A 24,567-nucleotide genomic window follows, 5' to 3' on the forward strand; every position below is an offset into this window, starting at 1 on the left:
CTCCCCCTTTCCTTTTGTGATCACAACTATAAATTCACTCAGTACCTGGGTGTTAAGTTCAAAAGTAAAAAGTTATCTTCCCCAAGAGTAGCCTGCCCTTCTGATGGTCAGAGGTGAACCCACTACAAGTTGGAAAGTTAGATTGCAAGTTTAGAAGTTTAGAGTTTGGAAGTTAGCTCTGACTTCCCCTGAGGCCCATGTGGCCTTTGGCTTTCCACCTGACCTGAAGAAAATTTACTCTACATTGATAACAACTCCGAATCTTCTCCCAGCCCAAGCTGAGATCCAGATACCAGGGAGTGGTTTGGCATCCCCAGGGATGATCAGTACATGATTTTACAATAATATTATTCTAACTCATGCCCAAAGACTATAGAAATGAAGAGCAATAGAACTGGTCCTTTAGGAGGAATCTTGCCTATAGGGTCAGGGGCAGATAGGTCAGGGAAGGAACCACTATGACAGTGACAGGGAAAAGTGGTCACTCTGGATTAGGACTGGGTACCAAAAGGAGGTAAAGCGACATGCATGACACTCTTAGTAGCAATACAGTAAACCACAGTGCTTAGAAGGGAAAAAGAAAAAGGAAAAATTACCTGCCTGAGGCAGGCTTGAGGATGGGAGGGAAACTGGGGACATTGGTGGAAGGAAGTAGATATCGGTGAAGGGATGGGTGTTGGAACATTGTATCCCTGAAACCCAGTCTTAATAATTCTGTAATTCACAGTGATTAAATAAAATAATAATTAAAAGAAATAATGCTATTCTGCTAAATTCTACTCACTGGTCCTCCCCAGACAGGCTCCTGGAATACGTTACAGTTTTCTCCTGTCCTGTTGGTGGCATCGGCTGTACAATGTGGGACCCCACACTTGAGGGATGGTGAGGCTGGGATGGCCACGGCTGCGGAAACCAGCCCTCCGGGACATGCAGTCATAGGTGAGGGCCACTTCTCTCTAGGAAACATGCTCTGCCTGTAAAGCACACCCATGACCCTCTTCCTCTAGACAGCGCAGACCCAGTGTGCTTCACTGCAGGGAGAACTGGAGAGGACAATGCCCAGGTGTACTGAGCTGATAGGTGGTTCCAAAGTCTCACTAGGAGAGTTAGTGGTGTGGCCTGGAGCTCACAGGGTTGGTGCTTTTTTGGGGTCACAGTCTATAATGCTTGGGGGCCATTTACTCCAGCAGAGCTGGAGCTCTAGATAGCTCCCTGTGGTCCGTGGGATACCATGCGATGCCGGGGATTGAACCCAAGCCTTGCATGTGCAAAGCTTCTTTCTTTTATTTAAATTTGGGCACCATAATCTATGAAGCTGTTGCTAACAGAGTTTTGGGCATCCAATGCTTTAACTCCAAACTCACCGTTGATGGCAGTGTCTGTCCACCCAGGGACCCCAGTGCACGTGTTCTCCTTCCCACCCTGCTTCCTTGGCAAAACAGTTTTGGTTTGCTTGTTTAATTTACGGTTGACTCATGCTTACATTGGTTTTGATGATTTGGGGTTTTTCTTTTTTCTTTTTGTTTGTTTTATATTTTTACTTTTTTTTTTAAATAGGGGTTACATTCAGAGGTACAGAGCTGGGGTGGCAATATAATGCCAGGGAATCAAACTCTGGGCCTTACACATTCCAGGGAGGGGTTCCATCCCTGGGAGTCATATTCCCAGATCTCTAAATCAAGAGAGCGAAGTTCCCTCTGTTCTGTTCATGCTGGGAGCTTATGTATGTGTGCATGCATGCATGCATGTATGTGTGTGTTAATGTATGTATAGATACATGCATGTGTACACATGTGTGTGCATGCGTTCCTCTCACGTTTCCACATGGCAGAGAGTCACACATTGCTCCCTGACTGTGCTGGCAGGTCTGAAACGCAGCCCTCACCTGTCTGAGCTTTGTGGGAGTGAAGTTATCAGGCTGTTAGTTCTGACACCTCAGCTATCCCAGAGACACTTGACCTATGGGCTGAAAGACCCATTGGCAGGGGCTGGAGCGATAGCACAGGGGGTAGGGCGTTTGCCTTGCACGCAGTTGACCTGGGTTCCCAGCATCCCATATGATCCCCTGAGCACCACTAAGAGTAATTCCTGAGTGCAAAACCAGGAGTAACCCCTGTGCATCGCCGGGTGTGACCCATAAAGCACTGTAGCACTGTCCTCCCATTGTTCATCAATTTGCTCCAGTGGGCACTAGTAAGTATCCATTGTAAGACTTGTTGTTACTGCTTTTGGCATATCAAATATGCCACGGGGAGGGTGGGATACTCTCAGTAGCTTGCTGGGATCTCCGAGAGGGATGAAGGAATCGAACCTGGGTCGGCTGCATGCAAGGCAAATGCCCTACCCGCTGTTTTATCGCTTCAGCCAAAACCAAAAAGAAATAAAGAAAAGAAAAGAAAAAAACTCATTGGCAACAGCTCTCTCTCTCCCGGGGCTCCTAACTGGCTGTTAGTGCCTCAGGACCAATCTAGCCCACACTTCCGGATGTGATTTCTTAGTTCTGGAAAGCAAGTCTCTCGTTACCCAGTCCCGGGTGAGCAGCAGGGAGTGGGCATCTGTGCTGGGGATTATCTGGGCTGCCCTCTCCAGATAGCTCAGACTCGTCTGGCTGCTCCTCACTCTGTGAGCAAAGGCACAATGGCTGGCCTGGAGGGAGTTTCCTGGAACCGTTCTCTGAAGATGGTTAAATTTCTAGTGTTTTGCTCCATTTGTTCTCTTGATGTGCAGGTGCCCCTTCTTCCTTTCTTTCCCAACTATCCCCATGAAACAAAATTCTCCCAAGTTCCACTTGAGGGAAGGCTCCCTAATTCCCCTCCCCCACCTCGTGTCATTGAAATGGATCCATTTCTTACTTGTCCTTATACATGATCCTCTTCTTGAGGGTAAAGAGGAATCTTCTCTCTGCCTACCAGTCTGTCTGTCTATCTATTCATCCCTCCCTCCCTCCTTCCATCTATTTCTCTCTGCCCCCTACTCTCTATCCATCTATTCCTCCCTTTCCTCCCTCAGTCCATTTAATCACACCTGTATCTGAAGTACCCATAAATCTGAGCATTAGAAAAATAAACCAATGGCTGATGCCATTTCACTGGAAATGAACTCTGATTTTCTATTTTTCCTAGGATACTATCAGCTGTTCAAAGCAGGTGATTTTGTGTGTGTGTGTGTTTGTGTGTGTGTGTGTGTGTTTGGGTCACACCAGGCAATGCTCACTCCTGGTTTTGCATTCAGGAATCACTCCTGCTAGTGTTTCCGGAACCATATGGGATGCTGGGGGTGGAACCCAGGTCAGCTACGTGCAAGGTAAATGCCCTACCCACTGTTCTATCATTCTGGCTCCAAAGTAGTGTGATTAATAAGTTGAAGTCCTGTGATTACAGCTGGAGAATGTCCTGGTCATTCCTGACCTGATCAGTTCTCTCCAAGATCACTCAGGGTGCTCAGGGATCACTCCTAGAGGGCTCAGAGAACATATGCAGTTCTGGCAATTGAACTGTGGTTGGCCATATGCAAGGCAAGTGTTTTACTCTCTGTACTCTCTCTCTCTCTCTCTCTCTCTCTCTCTCTCTCTCTCTCTCTGGTCCTAGCTCCCTTCACAACAGTACAAAGGAAATGAATCAATCTATTTCCTGTCTTTCTTTCTTTCTTTCTTTCTTTCTTTCTTTCTTTCTTTCTTTCTTTCCTTCCTTCCTTTCTCTCTCTCTCTCTCTCTCTCTCTCTCTCTTTCTTTCTTTGTTGTTGGTTTGATAGTTTTTTTGTGGTCACACCTGTTGGTGCTTTGGATTACTCCTGGCTTTGCATTAGGGAATCAGTCACAGTGGGCTCAGAGGAACCATATGGGATGCCTAGGATTGAATCAGGGTTGGCTGTGTGCAATCTCTCTGGCCCCGTTTCTGGTTTGGGGCAAGAACCAGGAATAGATAGAAGGAAGTGAAGGGGAGGTAGGCTAGTAGGGAGGAGCAGCAGGCAGCCTCTGCTCAGAGGGAGGGCAGCAGGAACCCACCCAGAGTGGAGCCTCAGGGAAGTAGCCAATGAAGGCCGGAAGAGACCTGTGGCCTCCAGTCTAACCTCCAGCCCCAGACAAGTTGCCAAGAGCAGCAGAGCCAGAGAACCCAAGTGGAGGCAGCTTAATTCATCAGCATCCAGTTGGTTAAAAATAACTTCACTTATTAGTTTAAGTGAGATCACCATGGGGCTGGAAACTCGCCGTCAGTGAAACAAAAATACAGAGAGGAAAAGGAGAAAGGTTTACATTTATGATGAAGTTTGTTTCCCAAAAGAAATCCAGGAGGAAACTGCCTACACATTCTGCCCCATTTCCCTTCTGGGTGCGTTGGGCCTGGCAGGACTTGCAGTTTCAGAGGTAGGAGCTGCCTGCAGCCCCACTGTTGGGCCCAAAGAAAATCAGAGCTGTGTGCCATGGAGCCTCCTCAGGGATAAGGACATGCTGAGAAATAAACAACGTGGTACAGGGGCGAAGCTGATGTACTGGTCTCTACACCTGCAGTCTCCTTCCTTGCACCGAAACATGCAGCTGGTCCTGGCTATCCATGACATCTCACTGTGGAGAAGCAGTGCCCCACAGTGCTGGGGAGCACTGTCGGAGTTCTTTCCATTGGATCACCAGCCAATGCCCAGAGAGCTTATTTTGACATCCCTCCTGCTTTTTTAGAAAGGTAACCCCTCCTACCTAGGCATGCACACAGCGTCCCTTTCTTGGTCAGCAGGAAGCCTCCTCTCAAACCAGGCCCTGACGAGACCAACTCCACGCTTCCCTTACTCCCTACCCAGAGAGCCTCGCTGAGCTGGGGTGCAGGGAGTACCTATCTTCTCTGGACACAGGACCCTGGGCATTTGGTCTCTGGTACTGTGCGAACTGCCTGCTCCACCAAAGGGAAAGGGTGTTCACATTCATGAAAGGTATGAGAAATTTCCTTCACAGCTCCTACAAAATCCTAAGGATTTTTGTAAATGATGGGTGTTTTGTTTGGACCCTGGAGATCTACTCCAGGACCTCATACTTGCTCAGTAAGCATGTGCTCTATCATTGAGTAAGCTTCCCAGCCCCTGTAGAGTATTTGGTTACTGTTGTTTTGAGAAAAGGAAGAGTCCGTTCTTAAAAAATGTTGATTTTCATAATTATTTCACTGTTGGAGAGAAACGATAATAACTGCAATGTCTTGAATATTCTCTACCTCGTACACCAACGTATTTTCATTCTGTCCTATTTGCCTTATTATTCTCTCTCCCTTCCTATGTTTCTCCTTCTCCTCACCCCCATATACACATACATATATAGAGAGATGTATTGAGCTGTAGAGATAGGTAGCTATATGTAAAGAGACATATAGAATACATTCGCTATGCCAAAAACAGTAACAACAAGTCTCACAATGGAGATGTTACTGGTGCCCACCCGAGAAAGTCAATGAACAATGGGAGGACAGTGACAGTGACAGTGACATATGTTGATGTGTTTATGCATACTTGTTAATAAGCATATTGTACATTTTTAGTGGTAAGTCTATTCTGAAGTGTTTGAGAGGACTTTGTAGATCTGAAGTTCCTTTGTTCCTAAAATCCTCAAGGTGCAAATCCAAGAACAGGGATGCTTTTCTTGCACATAACTATGGTGCAGTCAGCAAAGTTGGGAAATTTAAACATTAATATATGACCTCTAATTCATAATTTCTATTCAGATTTCATCAGTTGTAGATCTTTTTGTATTGTTTTGTCTTGGGGCCACACCCAAAAGTGTTCAGGGCTCACCCCTGGCTTTCAGAGACCATTTCTGGTGGTGCTCGGGGACCATATGGTGTGCCAGATAAAAAAAATTGAACTCAGGTTGGTAGGCTACAAAGCAGGCAACCTACCCACTGTATTATCTCTCTGGCCCCTGTTGTGTAGATCCTTTATTCCTGGTCTAAGATGCAATTGAGGACCACAAATTTGTTCACAAGTCTTTTTAGTCTGTTTGAGTCTAGAACAATTGCTTGGTCTTCCTTCATCTTTTTTATCCTTGACAGATTTTAGAAATACAGGGCTGCTGATATTTGGTAGGATATTTTTAAAATTTGTTTGGCTAATTTTCCTCATGGTTCGGTTCAAGTTATTCATTTTTGGCAGGAATCCTACTGAATTGAAGCTGTTTTCTTCTAAGTGCAGTGTATCAGGAGGCACATACATTGTTTTGTCCACAAACCTAATATCATGATTATGTCAAGAGACAATATCATGATTATAAACTCAAGGTCCTAGAGGATATGGTATGGATATTTCCAACTTAGACTTCATGCACTACAATGGTGGGTAAAAGCAGTACATACTTGCATGTACACAACCTACTTGAAAGCCTATGAAGTGGGAAGCCCAGGCTAGTCTCCTGCATGATGAGAAATACTGCCTCCATCATCCTCATCACCCCAATCAACAGCCAGACAGTCATGCTACTTGAGAAGCACAGCTATAGAACCAACAACTGATGGTCGACTCATGCTTGTACCTAGCCAGAACAGAAGTTGCTTGCCCCACAGCACAGTGAACTAACTAAACACTTGTGTTTTTGTAGCCTCTAGAGTTTGAAGTGGCATATTACATAGCAAAAGCTTCATCTTCACTGCAGGGAAGAGGTGACTCAGAAGACCTAGAGATCCACTTGAGATCCCCAAATAAACAAGGTCATACTGTTTTTCTTCTAGCTCTACTGAATGTCTTCCAGAGAATGAAATCTTTGTGTATGTTTGGCATTCAAAGGATAGTCTCAATGTTTAAAGAAACACACCATGGCTATGGTTTTCCCAAGCCTTTTGAAGGCAAGACTGTACCCTACAGTTGCTTGATAAGTCAGAAGATAATAGGAGACTGTCACTGTCACTGTCCTCCCGTTGTTCATTGATTTGCTCGAGTGGGCCCAGTAGCATTGTGAGACTTGTTACTGTGTTTGGGATATGAATATGTCACGGGTAGCTTGCCAGGCTTTGCCGTGTGGGTGAGATACTCTCGGTAGCTTGCCAGGCTCTCCGAGAGGGGTGGAGGAATCAAACTTGGGTAGGCCATGTTGGATGCATGCAAGGCAAATGCCTTACCCGCTGTGCTATCACTCCAGCCCATAGTAGGAGACTATCCCAACAAATTCTTTCAGAGAAATAAGCAACTGAGGAAGCTTTTCTGCAGGAAGACCCATAGTAGGAGAGATACTTATACCAGTCAACATCTAAAAAGCATCAGCCAGGGCCTTAGATTCACTACTGATATCTAATTTACTAACCCCTCTGATCCCACCTTGGTGATAGAATTGGTGTCTTTACAGCATTGATATTTGTATTTCTACCAAGTTCATTTGGTATTTCTCATTCTTAGTAATATATGGGGCAAGACAGCATGTTAAAATTACAGGGAAGCTTAAAAAGAAATGTTCAGAACATTATATTAGAATCTCAGAGCTGGCACTCAGACATCAGTATTTCTGAAAACTTCCCAGATGAGGCTTATGTGCAGCCAGGCAGTAGAATCTAATCTGACCTCTAGAACTGATCCGTCAGCAGCTAGATTTTTCTGCAATTTCATGGGCTGGAGCGATAGCACAGCGGTAGGGTGTTTGCCTTGCACGTGGCCGGCCCAGCAAACCTGGTTTCAATTCCTCCACCCCTCTGAGAGAGCCCGGCAAGCTACCAAGAATATCTAGCCCGCACGGCAATATGCCAAACACAGTATTAAGCAGTCTCACAATAGAGACGTTACTGGGCCCATTCGAGCAAATTGATGAACAACGGGAGGACAGAGTTAAAGTGTGTTCATGAACATCACCTCATCATGACATAGTCATGATAATCAAGGTTGTACTTTTGGTCAGTGTACAAGAAATGCTACCCCCGAGATTCTTTTATTGTTAGATCCTCATTGCTTGGTTTTCCAGAAGGACGTTCAATATTCTAGGGGACATTTCCTCATTACTAAACATTTCCTTTTGGGAAAAAAGAAGTTCGTTTTTAAAGCACAGTTTTCACCACAGAGAAAGACGGCAGAGCATTGTGCATCAGTCAGATGCTAGCCGAGGTCTTCCCTAATCCCTAGAGAGCTTTACCATTCCCATGCAGAGGGGGGCACCTGAATGCTTTTGTCACAGTGGTACTCAAGCTATTGAACCCCTTCGGTTGTGCAACCCAAACTCAGAATATGCAAGGAATCAAGATCTCCTGAAAGCATCTCATAACCAGTGGCAGGCAAGTGCATCTCCCTTGCTAATGGTCAGGAAAAATGCCTGCACTAATTCCAGAGACCCTTTGGTGGGACTGAGCCAGAATTATTTCTCACCTCACCATCCATCCTGTAGACTGTGCTCTATGGCACCTTTGGTTGTCCCCATAATTTCTCTGTCCTCTAGTTTCTCTGTCCATATTCCCCAGACACTGGCTTGACTTTGGAAGACTTCTTGATAAATCATGCTTAATGAATGGATCCTCATCTGTTTCTAGAGAACACCACCTAAGGTGCTTTCACAACTTGTAAACTCCTTATAAGTACTGACCTTCATCCTTAATGCAAAGGGCATTGTATGTGCCTCCAGGAACTGGATTGTTGTCAATTCTGACATCAACAGCTCTCATGGTCTGCTGTTCACCATTCCCCTTGCTACATACAGTTGTCCTGAAATAGACAAAGAATGCATGGGGTCAAGTTAGCCAAATTAACCAAAATGTAAAATAGAAATTCTTTTCTGTTACCACTACATCAGTAGAGATATTTTTGATTCAGGGGGTTGAGTTTGAAAGTACCGATGTGGAAACTCTCTTCGAAAATATATAATCAGGAAGACATAAACAATACTTAAGCTGAGTTCATATGTTTTGATTCAAGTTTCAGATGCAATGCATTGATAATCCCTTCAAGTATATGTTTTCTATCTCAGGAAATTATGCTCTTCATCTTTTTTGGTTTCTTTCCTTTTGAGGAAGTTTGCTTTGCTGTTCTAGATTCCTTAACACAGATAATTAGTTCATGGAATTCATTCTTTTCCAACATTATTAATCTAGATTTTCCCCCAGGAATATCTTCAAATCATAATATCCTACAAGTAGAGTATATTCTTAATATAATGCAGTTGTCTATATAGCTAATTTCATCATAATTGACTTTCTGTCCCATTATTTATCTGGGGATGTATTTTATAAACTAAAAATAGTAGAATCTTAAAAAAAATTCACCGGACAATTTTTTTTTCTTTTTAAATCATATAGTCTATTTATATTTAATTAAACTACAGCTATCTCTTAAATTAAATTTGCCATATTATAAGTTCTTTCTATTTAGTTTTTTAGATTTCTCTTTTTGGGCTATTTGAAATATCTTTTCTTTGACTTTCTCTTTTTCTGTGTTGGTTTGGTAATTAGATAATCTTTTTCTGTTTTTTAGTGGTTACTCCAGAGATTACATAATGTTTCCTTGACTTGAATGTATTAAATTTAGCATTCCCATTATTTTAACACTATTTTGCTCTCTTCCCCAAAAATATAATTCAAAATAAACTATTCTATTACATATATTAAATACTTTCTGACTTTATACAATTTTTGTGATCATTATTTTTTCTTTAAAAAATAACATAATTCTATTGACATACATACTTAATCATTCCATTCATACTTTTTCACATCTCTAGTCTCTGTATTTATTTTCCTTCTGCCTAAAGAGTGTCCTATAGTGTTTCTTTCGTTGTAGGTCTGATATAATGAATTTTCTCTTTTATTTTTACTTTCATTTTTACTCTTGAAAGATACTATAACTGGGTATAAAATCCCATATTGTCAGCAATTTTCATTCAGCAGTTTGAAGTTATAATTCAATTGTTTTCCTTTTTTGCCACATTCAGTGGTGCTCAGGGGCTTCTCTTCTCCTGGATCTGTGCTGGGGGAGTTGTTTGTTCCTTGAGTTTCTCAGAGGAACATGTGGTGCCAGGGATGGAACATGGGCCTCCTACATGCAAAGCCTGCATTCAGCCCACTGAGTGCTCTCTCTGGTTCCTCCCCCCATTTTTTGCCTTCTAAGGGTGCTCACTGGGTCTTGGGGCCACTCACAGCAACTCTCAGTCAGTTAGGTTGACTGTTGGATGCTAGGACACAATGATGCAGAGATGCTTGAGCCTTGTACTGCCAGGTGCCACAGGGCCACACCTGCTAGTGTTTGTGGGCCTTAAGGGCCACAATGGAGGGTGCTTAAGAGGTCATGTGGTGCTGAGTTGGTAATCTTTATGCTATCTCCCTCCCCATATGTTTGTCTTTTGGTTCAGTTTATTGTTTCTTTTTTGAATGTATTTTCTTTTTGTTCCTATTGATTTTAATAATTTTACTCATGTTTAATTTTGTGAGGTCTCCAAAACGGTGCTCAGGGAGCCCAGTGGCAACTCTTGGCAATTCTTGACCAACTGGATAAGGTGTTTCAATGCTTAGGGCTGGAGCGTACAGAACTTCTCTGGCCCTTTGGTACTATGGCATTAGGGGTACACTGAATGTGCTTGAAGGCCTGCAGGGTCATACCTGGCAGTGCTTGGATACCTCTAGATGTTTCTCTTCATTATGGTTGTCTTGGGCTGGAGTGATAGCATAGCACGTAGGACGTTTGCCTTGCACACAGCTGACCTGGGTTCGATTCCTCCACCCCTCTCAGAGAGCCTGGCAAGCTACTGAGAGTATTCCGCCCACACAGCAAAGCCTGGCAAGCTACCCATGATGTATCTGATATGCCAAAAACAGTAACAACAAAGTCTCACAATGGGGATGTTACTGGTGCCCGCTCGAGCAACTCAATGAACAACGGGAGGACAGTGCTACAGTGCTATGGTTGTCTTATATGTTTAACCTTTTTTTCCCCTCCTGTTTAGAATTCCAATTATATGCATCTTCTTTCTTTTTACCACTTTGAATCCCCTTTCCCTCTGAAGGGAGAGAATTCTAGATTCTATATTTGTCTGCATTTTATGTGTATTCAATGTAAACTGATGGCAATACTAATAAAATCGACTATATGCCTGTAATTTCATCAATCTCAAGATATACCATACGTTAAATAGTTTTCATTTGGTTGGGGGAGACATTGGCTATGCAGGAAAGATTCCTGGTAAAATGTATATACTAATGTTCAGTTCCTTCTTAGCTACAAAAACAGTAAAACAGAAAAGACTATTTTTATTTATTTATTTTCAGTAGGTTCACAAGCAGTAGTGGCTCTTGGAGGCCATGAAACGCTGGGGATCAAACTTAATGCCCTACACATGTGCTCTACCACTTGAGTTATCTGTTCCACCTTCAAAATGAACTTATCACAGAGGCATGTTTTCTTCTTTCAAAGTAATAGCTAACCAATATAGAAATCTATTAATACTCCTCAGCATCTCTAACCACAAACCCAGAAAGGATAGCCTTTCCAATGACCCTGTCCTGACTTGTACACCACCAGGATACCCCTAACTCCAGTATAGTCTTAGAGAATTTCTGAATAATTTGGTTATCTAAGGCAGTGAATAATGGAAAAATTTATACAGGACCATATTATGCATGCACATACTACTTGCCTATTTAGGAGCAAGGGTGTAAAATAGGATGCAGAGGGGGACACATGTCTAGATTCACAGAAAAGCACTGGCAGTGGTCATGGGTGTTCTTTAAGTTCAGTTCTTGCTTCCCAGGTGGCACATGTGGAGATGTGAGTCAGTATGACTATGTATTTTCCATGGCCAACTGCCATCCAGACATCTCCAGGGTTGTTATCCACTAGAGGAAATCTTTGAGCACATTTTGTTCTTTCACATTCCTTGTGGCATGCAGGGGGCGCTTCCTTGAGACTGGCTAATAAGGCAGGCACTGGCACTGTGGAGAACTTTTCTCCTAGCTAACCACAAGATGGACTTCTCTCCAAGGAATTCATGGGTTAGGGTCCCAGACAGTGCAAATTGGGAGTAGCTCACTTCTGCTCTATAATGATGAGGTCCTGCAAGACTGGTGGTAAATCAATAGACTAATGTGGCTGGCTAGAATCATTCGATGGATGAACTGCCTATTGGCTGGGACATTGAAGTTCCTGCTGACAGTATCAACGTGAATCACTTCTATGTGGCCTTCTTCTGCAACATGGCCACTGCAGGATAACCAGACTTCTCCCCTCCATCTCACCAGTGAGAGAACCAGAACCAGAACCAGGTCTAATCTCATAAGTCATGTGGCATCATGTTTGCTGTAGTTAGCAGGCTGAGGCTCTCCTATGCAGTCTCTGATTTAAAGGGAAAGGACAGAGCATCCACTGCTTCATGAGAAGCATGTTAAAGAACTCATGGCGTTATCTAAAGCCCCCCAAACCATCTTTCTATACATGTGAATGTGCAGGAAGATGCACAGAGAAAAGGAGATAAAGAATATAAGCCAATTTTTAAAAACTTTTTACCTCTGAGGTACGAGACAAGAGAGAATCCCACTATATACTTTTTATAGATCTGTATTATTTTAAGTTTATTAGTGCTGCAAATTAAAAGGGAAATTCAAAGTAACAGAGGGTGGGAAACGGGAAGGATTCCAGAATAATTTTTTGAATGTGAACAGTCCAAATAAGAATGTTCTAGAAGCCACTGCCCACTCTACCTTGCCTGTGCTGGCAGCAGCATTTTTTTTTTTTAACCACAATTTACCTATCCTCAACAGGATAATTCTTTTAATTTACTCATGGTGAATTCCAAAATTACAAAGTTATTCTGATCCATAGTCAGACGCGTTATCCATTGCGCCACTGGCCCATCATTGGGCTGGAGCGATAGCACAGTGGGTAGGGTGTTCGTCTTACAAGCGGCCAACATGGCCGACCCGAGTTCGATTCCTCCGCCCCTCTCGGAGAGCCCGGCAAGCTACCGAGAGTATTCGATATGCCAGACACAGTAACAACAAAGTCTCCAATGGAGACGTTACTGGGCCCGCTCGAGCAAATCGACGATCAACAGGAGGGCCTTTACCTTTACCTTTTACAAAGTTATTCATGATTTGGTTTCAGTCATACAATGCTCCAAACACAGACCCTTCACTAGTGACCATTTTCCTCCACCAATGCCCCCAATTTCCCTGCCCCTTCCTAGCCTGCCTCTATGGCAGGCTCTTTTTGCTTACTTTCAGCTTTCTTGTTTCCTTCACCAGTGACCACTCTCCTCCACCAGTGTTGGACTGTACCTTCCCTGACCTGTCCCACTCCCACCCCATGTGGCAAACTTCCTACTGTAAACCAGTTCTCTTATCCCTTATTTCTATTGCCTTTGGGCATGTGTTATCTCCCCCACTATGTTTGTTTATATCCCACATCTGATCAATAGGATCATTTCTTGAGCCCTTCCTCCTATTATATATGTGTCCTGTATAAATTTTTCCATTATTCTCTGTCACTGCTTAGATAACCAAGTTATTCAGAAATTCTCTAAGACTATACTGAAGCTATATATTATAGCTATACATTAGCCCTGGGGGATATTCAGGTAGGGTGTGAAGGAGAGATTACCCCTTCTTCCTCTCAGGTTGCCATCCTTACCCGAGGGTGCCATCTGCCAGCCAGCCTGTGGTGCACACGGAGAAGGCACAGTCTTGGACTACTCTTCGCAGCTCATCCGCAGACACCAGGTGGGCGCCCCGGCCCTTGCAGGAAAGCCGAGCTGCTTCCAGCTGCAGGCCCAGAGAGCCGTTCGGAGACTCCAGCACAAAGAGCTTTCCTGTGTGAGGACAAGTACAGTATAGACTGGGTTCAGGATCCAGGGGCAATTAATCTCAGTGAACACCATCTCTGACAGGCACCTGTCAGAAGAACTGTAGCTGCTTCCTTAGCTACAGATGCAAGCAGCTCCTTCACAGTGCTCAACTCAGGGACTGACCAGGTAATGACCATTCGTATAAAGTTTTCATCCATTTTTTTGTTTTTCTTTAAGAAAACCAATTTAATCATCTGGATTAGACCTTCAAATTCTCCAGTCACATGGGTATTTGTATAACAATTTGGCAACCTAGTTCCTTGAAATCACTGTCTTGGGTGGAGCTGGGTTGGGTCATGTGGTATTCAAGGCATCCACACAGACCCAAGTTGTACCTTCTACTGATTCTATTATTGAAAAGTGTCTTTATACCCAGAAGGTTGCTTCCCTCCTGGTCTCAGAGTCTATTAGGTCCTTCCAAAATGAACTCAAGTGTTTGCTGTACAAATCCTGGTCTGGACAAGATGACAATGACCATGCCCAGTGCATCTTGGTTCACAACACATCAATATATAGGCATTAGAGGACATCAATATATAGGCATTAGAGGACGTCAACAATGTGTGACAGAAGGGGTTGGAGAGATAGCATAGCAGGTAGGGCATTTCCCTTGCATGTAGTTAATTCTGGTTATATCTCCAGCACTGCATATAATCCCTGAACATGAGCCAGGATTAAGACCTGAGCAATGTTATGTGTGTCCCCAAGAAGACAAAAACAAAAACAAAAAGAAAAGAAATGTGTGATGAATGAAGCGAGTCAGGCAGGGGTACATTTTAAAGCACTCATAAAAGAGCTCATGGAAGGAATCCAGGATACAGGGGAAGCACTGGAGCCACTGCCCCAGGAGGGACAAAGCCAGGCTTCAGGTGGCTCTATTAAGTTTAAAGTCAAGGGGAAAACAACCCAATGAGAACAAGAAATCTTCATTTCCATTTGCCGGAAAAACTTCGTATTTGTTTTACTGGACTAAGACACATAACCTATCTACAACAAAATTATGATGATACGTAAAACTCCCCCTCTCTAGTTTTTGATAAAAGGGTCTTAATACAAATGCAAGATAAGCACTAATCACAATGGCCAAAATCCCTGTCCAGGAACAGATGACTGATAAAGACACTAATACATACACACAATGGGATACTACTCAGTTATAAAAAAATAAAGAGATAAAATTGCACAATTTGCTGTGACATAGATGGGTCTGCTTTTTTGTTTGTTTGTTTGTTTGTTTCTGGGTCACACCAGGCTATATTCAGATTTACTGCTGATTCTTCACTCAGGGATCACTCCTTGTGGTTCTGTGGGTACCATATAGGTTGCTGGCATGGATGGATCAGATCTGGAGAATATCATGCTGTGTGAAGTCAGTCAAAAGGAGAGTGACAGACACAGGATGATCTCTCTTCTATGTGGGCTATAATGACTCTAAATAGGGGGAAAACAAAAGCCTAAGTCGACAGAACCTGGGTTTCAGTAGGAAGATTATTCGGGGGTCAGGGGGGCGGTGTGGGAATGGAAAACTTGCACAACAGTGGACGGAAGACTCACTTGGGTGGACAGTGTGGTACTGGAACATTTTATGTAAAAGCCCCTATTAATAACAGTTTTGTAACCTCAGTGACTAAAATAAAATACATTGTTTTGAAAAGTGCAAGGTAAAGTTCCAAGTAAACTTATCTTTGGTGACTGTTGCATCCTCAGAACTTGACACAGCTTGAATGATTAGACATGGCAGGTGCTCTCCCAGGAGAAAAGAATCATTACACTTTGCATGAGTAGTATTGGATTATGTGTGTGTGTATGGGGGAGTTATAAAAATTAAATTGAGGTTTTATTGGCCAAGGGGGATTTAAAGATCACAAGAGAGAGGGAAGCTGACAGACTTCTTGCTTCTTCACCCCCCACGACACAGAAGTACACAAATCAGGGAATCTTAATAGTAAAACTCTCAGAAACCAAGAGAACAAGGATTAAATGTAACTTCTCTCATTTTCAAGGGGCTGTTGGAAAAATTACCCTGGTAATAGGAACCCATTTGTCAGTCCTCAATGGGAATTACAATCCTAACTAACACTGATGTCTAAGACAGTTTTAGTCATAGGTTTAAAGTAGATTGAGATGGACATTCGCCCACATATATGGTAAGAATAAGTGTGAATCATTTCTGGAGAAAAAATACTCAGAGAATCCCATGCAAACAATTTTTCAGAGTAAAATTGTTACTCTGAAATTGTTAATTTTTCAGAGTAAAATAATCACTCTGTAAAATGCAGCCAAAAGTATAAGGAAGCTAGGTGTTTCCATGAATGACAAGTGACATATAACAAGCAGCAAAACTGACATAAAACAATCCTGATACATTGGTATTACATAATGATAATACCAATGATAAACAAATATGTAATGGGTATTTGGGGGTGTCATTTTACTATTTTTAAAAATTATTTTATTATTATTATTATTATTATTTCTGATCTACACCCAGCATTGCTCAGGGCTTACTCTTTCTTTGCTATGCACTCAAGGATCACTCCTAGCAGGCTTGGGGCTCATATGGGGTGCCAGAGATTGAATTCTGATGACCTGGTGCAAGGCAAACACCCTGTTTACTGCACTATCACTCCAGCCCCTTGATATTTTAGACACAAGTGAATAAAGAACTTATCCTTGAAAGGGGAATTTTAAACATTCACCAAAATGGAGTAAAGAGCAAAAAAGATGAAAAATATGATGATAAACATGGAGGAAAGGATTAGGATGAATATATATATATATAATCCATGATTTATATATATATATTTATATATATAAATAATCCATTACTTATATATATAATCCATGATTTGCTAGTAGAATCTTACAGTTATTGAAAACATTTATCAAGAACAAAAGTGAAACAAACACATTTTCAGATAGATAAAAATGAAGCCAAGTAGATCTTTATATAAAATCCTAGAAGTATTTCAGTCAGAAAGAAAATCATCTGAGGCAATGTGGACAAGAAGGAAGGAATCAATACATGGTAAAATATAAATGAACACTGTCAAACGTGTAAAATGTCACCCAACCATAGCTGAGTACACTTTACTCCTAAGAGCACATGCGATATTCTCTAGTATACACCATATGCTAGGCCACAAAAATGAGATCAGATAAATTTAGAAGGATTACAATTGTACAAAATCTGTTTCCTAATTACAGTGAGTTGGACTTAGACATTAATAACAGAAATATGTTAGGGAATTTACAAATTGGTGAAAATGAAAAAAAAAAACCCTAAATAAGTCAAAAGAGAAGTCACAGTTGAAACTTGAAACTACTTTGAGATAAATGAAAACAAACTTATTGAAACTTACCTGATATAACTAGTACAGTGCATAGGGGTAAATTTACAGCTGTGAGTTTCTGCATTAAAATAAGAAATATAGAGACTTGAGAGATCATACAGTGGGTAAGGCCATTGTTTGCACACAACTGATTCCAGTTCAATCCCAAGCAATGTATATAATCTCCTGAGCATTGCCAGAAGTTATCCCTGAACATCAGGGGGAAAAAAAGGAGAAGAAATGAGAAAAGTAAAAAGAAAGAAAGGGAGGGGGAAAAGAATTGCATAGATGATGAAGTGGGTAGATCAAACAGATCAAGGGTCTATTTGGCACTCAAAACTCAACTAACATAATATACCTATCAACAGAATAAAGAACAAAACCTTATGGATCTTCTCAGTACATGGATAAAATGCACCTGATAAAATTCAGTGCTACTTTGACAAAGCACTGAACAAGGCAGTAAAGGAGAGGAAAGATTTCTTTAATCTGATAGAAAGCAACTACAAAAATCCCATAGCTAAAATTATACTTAGTAATGAAATGTTGACTACTTTCCCCTAAGATCTTTGACAACAAGAATGTCTGTCCCTGTCATTTCTATTCAACACTCTACTGGCTGCTCGAGACAGAAAAATTTGGAAAGAAAACAAAATAGAAAGCATCCAGATTTGAAAAAAGAAACATAACCATCTCTCCTTAAGATCAATATAATTTTGCAAATAAAATTTTTTAAATAAATGTTGGAATATTGTAAGTTTGAAACTCTATTATTAACTATATGCACACCATAGTGCCTAATGAAAAATTACAAACAAATAAAAGAACTAATGAAAGAAAGAAATAACAAGAAAAGGGAAGGAAGGAAGAAAGAAAGGATGGAAGGAAGAAATTCCATTGAAAATTACTAGAACAAGTATAGCAAGGTTGCAGTACACAAGCTCATATCAGTTGTAGTTCTCAACTCTAGCAAGGGATAGTCTAAAAACAAAAGTACTATTCCATATCACCCCAGAGAACTAAAATATGTATTATTTTAGTTTGATAAAAGACATGTAATTCTGGAGGTCTCTGAAGGTCCCAGTGGCCTCCAGAACTGTGGGGACTGAGCAGCACTGTGTCACGTGCTGGACGATAGAACAGTCTGATCCAGTTCTCGGAGTGCCATAGGGAGTGGCCCAAGCTCCCTGAGCATTGCTTCAGAAGTCTCCCTGCCCTCAAATATGTAAAATGTGTACTCTGAAAATTGCAAAAACACTATTGAAAGCAACTAAAGAAGACTTAGGTAAAGGGGAATTCCTTTTCTTGGATAGGAAGACTGCATTGTTAAGATAGCAATGCTCACCAATAGATCTATGGGCTCAGCACCATTTCCATCAAAATCTCAGTTGCTTTTGTTGGTCTTAGAATTCAGAGAGAAATGTAAGGGTCCCAGAGTAGCCAAAACATATTGCAATTATCACACTTCCCAATTTCAATTGCTATGGTAATCAACTCAGTGTGGTTTGGCATATGATAGAAAAACTGGTAAGTGGAATTGTGAGTCCAGAATAAACTTTTCCAATTACAGTCAATTTGTATTTAACAAGGGTGTGAAGACCACTCAATGAGAAAAGAAGTTTTCCCACAAATGGTGATGGAGCAAGATAGCTCCATGCAGAAGAACAAAGTTGAATTTCTTCTTCACACTATAAACAGAGATTTGCTCCAAGTGAATCTTATTAAATCTAAGAGTCAAAACTATAACCCTTTTAAAATAACATAGGAGGAACCTTTGTAATCATAAATTATGCAATTATTTGACACAACACCAAAAGCACAAGAAATAAAAAAAACTTTATTTAATTTTTTAAAACAAAAAAAAATCAATTGTTTCAGTAGAAAAAATCAAGGACCAGAAAGATCACTCAACAAGCTAAATACATGCTTTGCATACAGGAAGCTCAGGTTCAGTCCCCCCAAAAGCATGGTCCGCCAAGAACTATCAGGAGTAACTCCTGAGTATTGAGCTGGGAGTATCCCCCCAAGCACCACTGGGTGTAGCCCAAAAATCAAAAACAGAGAACAAAAATCAATAAAATGAAAAGACAACCACAGAACAGGATGAAAAATTGTAAAATATATAACTGATAAGAAACTCTAAAAGGGCATTCATTCTCTTAGTCTACCAGGGATAGATATGAAGGGGCTTCTCTGTGATATTGCTGGAATTGGGAGAAATTAAACATGCAGTCTTCTGCCCCCGCGCCTGGGTGTTCCTCACTGGGACCCCTTGGAGGGGAGCGGGTTGAGCTTTCCTCCCCGCCCCGACCGGGGCTCCGGCAGCCGAAGACCTCCAGGACCAGCCACCACCATGCTGAGACCACTCTCCGCACACATGAAGGTACTGGCAGAGGGACAAAGCCACGCGGGTTCCGGGGCCGAGACCTCCAAGCCTACTAGGATTGGAGTTGAGCATCTTCCATCCAGATCCTCCAAATTCCAGTAGGCGGGGGTCACACCCACCACCTGGCCCCCTGGCGCCATCAGCGACCAAGACTCAGAGACTATAAAATCCAGATCCCGGACGAGAACAGTGCATTTGCGGCCGCGCGACATCTTATCAGAACTTTTTTTTATGGCATCTTATTATCTCATTCCTACTTTGGACAAACTTGCAGGCTATCGAATGTAGCCTGCCCTCAGGGCAGAGTCTGGCAAACTCCCCGTGGCGTACCAAATATGCCAAATACCAGTAACAATGATGGGTCTCATTCTCCTAAAGAGCCGTGAATATAATCTCAGGGCTAGGATGAAAGAGACGTTACTGGGGCCTGCTCGAGGCAATCGACGAATAACAGGATGATGAAATGAAAAATGAAAAACATGCAATTGAAGCGTGGACAAAAAAGAAACCTGCATCTCAATAGGTGTAGAACTCAATAACAACAGATCAAATAGTCTGATTTTAAAATGGGCAAAGAAGGGGCCGGTGATAAAGTTCAGGGGTTAAGGTACTTGTCTTATATCTGGCCAAACCCTGTTTGAAACCCTGGCACCACATATGATCTCCAGCACCATCAGGGGTCGCTCCTGAGCACAGAGGAGGAATAATCTCTAGTGCCACTGACTTTGACCTTTCGAAAAGGGTGATGGTAAAGGAATTGAAAAGAAGTCCTTGCCCTCACTGCTCCAAAGAAGTACATAAATAGCCAATGGGATATGAAAATATGATCTCGATCACTAATTTTTAGGAAACTGTGACTCACCACAATGAAGTAATGACTATATATATACATTAGGGTGGTTATATTTTCTAAAACATTGTCAAAAACAGCAAGTTTTGGTGAATAAGTGAGGAAGATGTCCCTCTCTGCCCATCATTGGATCTTGAGCATGGAACACACCCTACTAGAGGACAGAGAGTGGTGCCCAGGTGGCCCCCAACTATTGCAGGATCAAGCACTTCCAGAAGTAACTCAGGAAAAAGGTAAAATCAGGGACTTGGGGGATATTTGTATGGGTTCTAGCATCATGATTCACTATAACTATAAGTGGGAACAACCAAAGTGTCCAAGACCATTGAGAACATAATAGGATAAATGTGGCACTTAGGTTGTTACTGTTGTTACTGTGTCTGGCATATCGAATACTCTCAGTAGCTTGCCGGGCTCTCCGAGAGGGGCGGAGGAATCGAACTCGGGTCGGCCATGTTGGCTGCGTGCAAGGCAGACGCCCTACCCGCTGTACTATCGCTCCTAAGTGGGTATATTCATCAGTCTTGAAAGGGAATACAATTTTGTATCACTGTCTTGGGCTTTTATCTTATGGTATTTAATGCACCATAAGGGCTATACCTGGCCATGCTGGGAAGTCATGTGGTGATGGAGATCAAACCCAAGGCTTTTGTTCTATCATTTGAGTCGCATCTCCAACCCCAAAAGGAACGTAATGTGACAGATACTATGACATGAATAAATTCTGAAGACTTTGTAGGAAGTGGGGCTGGGGCTATAGCACAGTGGGTAGGGTGTTTGCCTTGCACACGGCCGACCCAGGTTCAATTCCCAGCATCCCATATGGTCCCCTGAGCACCACCAGGGGTAATTCCTGAGTGCACAGCCAGGAGTAACCCCTGTGCATTGCCGAGTGTGACCCAAAAAGAAAAAAAAAAAGACTTTGTAGGATGTGGGGGAAAGCCCGTCACACACACAAAAGTATGGTTCCATTTTACAGGAAGTTCTTAGAGCAATCAACTTTAGAGGAAAGAGAATGGTGTTTTCCAGGAATTTTTTGGGAGGAGAGGAGGGCAGGATGGAGAGTTATTATTTACTGGGTAGAGTTTTAATTTGGGAGGTGAAACAGTTCTAAAGATGGATAGTAGTGATGGGTATAGAACAATGTGAAAATTTTAAGAATTGTATGTTTGAAAGTGACTAAAATGGCAAAAATTGAACAAAAATATGAGCACACATTTCTTCAAAGAAGATATACAAGTGTCAATAAACAAATGCAAGGATGTTCAACATCATTAGCTATAATAAAAAAATAAAACCACAATAGAACCTTGCACCTTCTAAGATGGCTATAACAGGTAATTAATGATAGTGAGGATTACACAAACCTGTAAAACTAGTGATAGAAATTATATTGGTTGAGCTGCTTTAGAAAATCATCAGGCTGTTTATTTTTATTTTTTTTTATTTTGGGACACCGTGGTTTACAAACTATTATGAATAGGATTGATATATGATTGAGTCCACCATCAAACCCTTCACCCAGATGTCTACTTCCCTCCACCATTGTCAAAGGGACCCTCATCCACTATTTCTACCCCCATGGGAGACCTCTTACTGTAGACAAGTTCTAGCTTCTGTTGCTCTGGGCATATGTTATTTCCTTATTCTGTTTCTTCAGATCCTGTCTATAAGAGAGATCATTCTGTGTCTGCATCTGGCTGTTTTTCAAATGGTTAGACATAGAATCACACATACCCTCACAATCACACTCTTGGTTGAAAACTCAATATAATTGAAAACAAATATTTATATAAAATCACAAAAGTGTCGTATGAGTGTTTGATAACAGCATCATTTATAACAGTAGGCGAAAATAGAATCAATCTAGTGACCATTAACTGATGAATGGATGAACAGAACATGGTATATCTATAAAAGGGAATACTGTTTGGCAATAAAATAAGGTACTAATTTCACAAAAGATTATAAGATATGCTAAGTAAAAGAACTCAATAATAAAAATCCACATACTATATGATTCTATTTACATAAAAATATTCAGAGTAGGCAAATTCATAGAAACAAAAAACAGATTAATAGTTACCTAGAACTTGGTGCATGGGGTAGGGAGGAAATGAAGAGTAAATGCTGATGGATACAAAGTTTATTTTTGGCTTAATGAAAGAGTTCTAAAATTGTGTGTGGTGATGCATACCTCTGTGAGTATACTAAAAACCACTAAATCACATACTTTAAATGAGATAATTGTATGGCAAGTTAATTATACTTAAAGCTGTTACTTAAAAAGGCATTGTTAGAAAAAGATGGATTCTGTTAGGACAATGGTTATTTCATCAGTAATATAAAAACTTTTGGGGGGCACACCCGGTGATGCACAAGGGTTACTCCTGGCTTTGCACTCCTGACAGTGCTCAGGGTACTATATGGGATGCTAGGAATCGAACCCGAGTCGGCTGCATGCAAGGCAAACACCCTAAACACCCTACCTACTGTACTATTGCTCCAGCCCCAGTAATATAAAAACTTTAAACACAAATAAACATCTCTAGATTACAAAAGGCAATTATTAATAAAAATACAAGGAAAAAGAAAATTCACATCTTATAAAAATTTTAGTCACTATTCCTCTAGTAATTGATGAAACAGGAAAAAAATTGAAAAGGATAAAGATACAAAATTAACAGACTACACATATGGACCACTGCATAATACCATAGACTGCAGTATTCTGAAAAACCCGTTAGAAAAACTGCAAATAAACATTAATTTTAGGCACATACAGGATACTTGTAAAATTGATCAAGTACTAGGCTATGTTTCTATAAATGTGAAAAGTATGTAAAAAAATTTACATCTAAAACATATTCAAAATTAAAAATATAAAATATAAAAAATAATCCAAACCCAAAAAGGTTTTTTAATTTCCAAAAGGCCTAAATCATACAAAGCATGTTTTCAAAGTCACAAAACAAATAATCTAACATTGTTTTGCATATCATTTATTTACTAGGATCCAAATGTTGTTCAAAATCTTTTATAAAGCTTCATTAAACCAATCTTTATAACATCTCTATGACGTAGGTGTTATCATTAACCTTATAGTTAAGTTTTGGTATTAATAGTTTGTCTAAGATTACACAGTTGGTAATAAAACCAGGCAGTTTGGTTTTATAACAGTAAGCCTAACCACTGAATTATACTGCTTCTACAAAACAAAGGACAAACTAGGAAAATCCCCTTGTGTACGTAAATTACAAAACACACTTCTAAATGAACCATGAATTCAGAAGAGAATCCACAATTGAAATAATGCATCTTCACTTATGTGACAGAAACTTGTAGAAAAATTACAGTAGTATTTGAGGGAAATTTATAGCCTCAAATACTTATAATACAAAAGAACAATGGTTGCAAATCAAAGATTTAATTTCTACCTCAAAAAAAAAAAGACAAAAGAACATAAAATTAAAGGTTCTAAGAAAGAAGGAAATAAAGACAGCAGAAACCAATGGAAGAAAACCAGATGTTTTAGAAAAAAACTAAGATCCGAGTCTGCTTCTTTCTGATGAATGACAGAATTGATAAACTCCTAGTCACACTGATGAAGACAAAAGAGAAAATATAAAACAGGGGATTTTACAAAAAAAATCCCATAGATACTGAAAAGATATTAAGAAATTATTAATATCAATACATTCATATTAGTCTACATTTGACAACTTAGATAAAATGAACACTTTTTTGAGGGGGGCACACTGGGCAGTGCTCAGAAATTATTTCTGTCTCTGAGCTCAAGTTTAACTCCGGATGGGCCCAGGGGGCTATATGGCGTACAAGAGATCAAACTCTGGTTGGCTGCATAGAAGGCAAGCTCCCTACCTATATACTATTGATCCAGTTTCTGGGCAGTTATTTTTCTTTTTTAAAAACAGAACAGCATAATGGACACAAAGTGAGTAAGAAAATTTTAGTTCTGTACTGAGTCCAAATGGGGATATTCTTTTTCTTCTCTTTCCTTCTCTTCTACTTTCCAATAAACTTATATTTTCTAAAATATAGAAAATTGGGCTGGAGCAATAGCACAGTGGGTAGGGCGTTTGCCTTGCACACAGCCAACCCAGGTTCAATTCCTCTGCCCCTCTCGGAGAGCCCAGCAAGCTACCAAGAATATCCTGCCCAGACGTCAAAGCCTGGCAAGCTCCCTGTGATGTATTCTATATGTCAAAAA

The 24,567-nt window shown here is 41.0% G+C and overlaps 1 protein-coding gene across 1 annotated transcript in view; it reads right to left on the minus strand.

Annotated features, from left to right (window-relative positions):
• Positions 1 to 24,567, minus strand: part of SUSD5 (sushi domain containing 5) — a 63,705-nt gene that overhangs the window by 33,940 nt on the left and 5,198 nt on the right. Inside the window, exons 2-3 of the mRNA XM_056129568.1 lie at positions 13,555 to 13,732; positions 8,528 to 8,646 (exon numbers count right to left, since the gene is read on the minus strand). Of these exons, the coding sequence (XP_055985543.1) occupies positions 8,528 to 8,646; positions 13,555 to 13,732 (297 nt within the window). The remainder of the gene's footprint in view (positions 1 to 8,527; positions 8,647 to 13,554; positions 13,733 to 24,567) is intronic.

Source organism: Sorex fumeus, unplaced genomic scaffold (genome assembly GCF_029834395.1).
Source record: "Sorex fumeus unplaced genomic scaffold, SorFum_2.1 ptg000072l, whole genome shotgun sequence".
Taxonomy (NCBI): Eukaryota; Metazoa; Chordata; class Mammalia; order Eulipotyphla; family Soricidae; genus Sorex; species Sorex fumeus.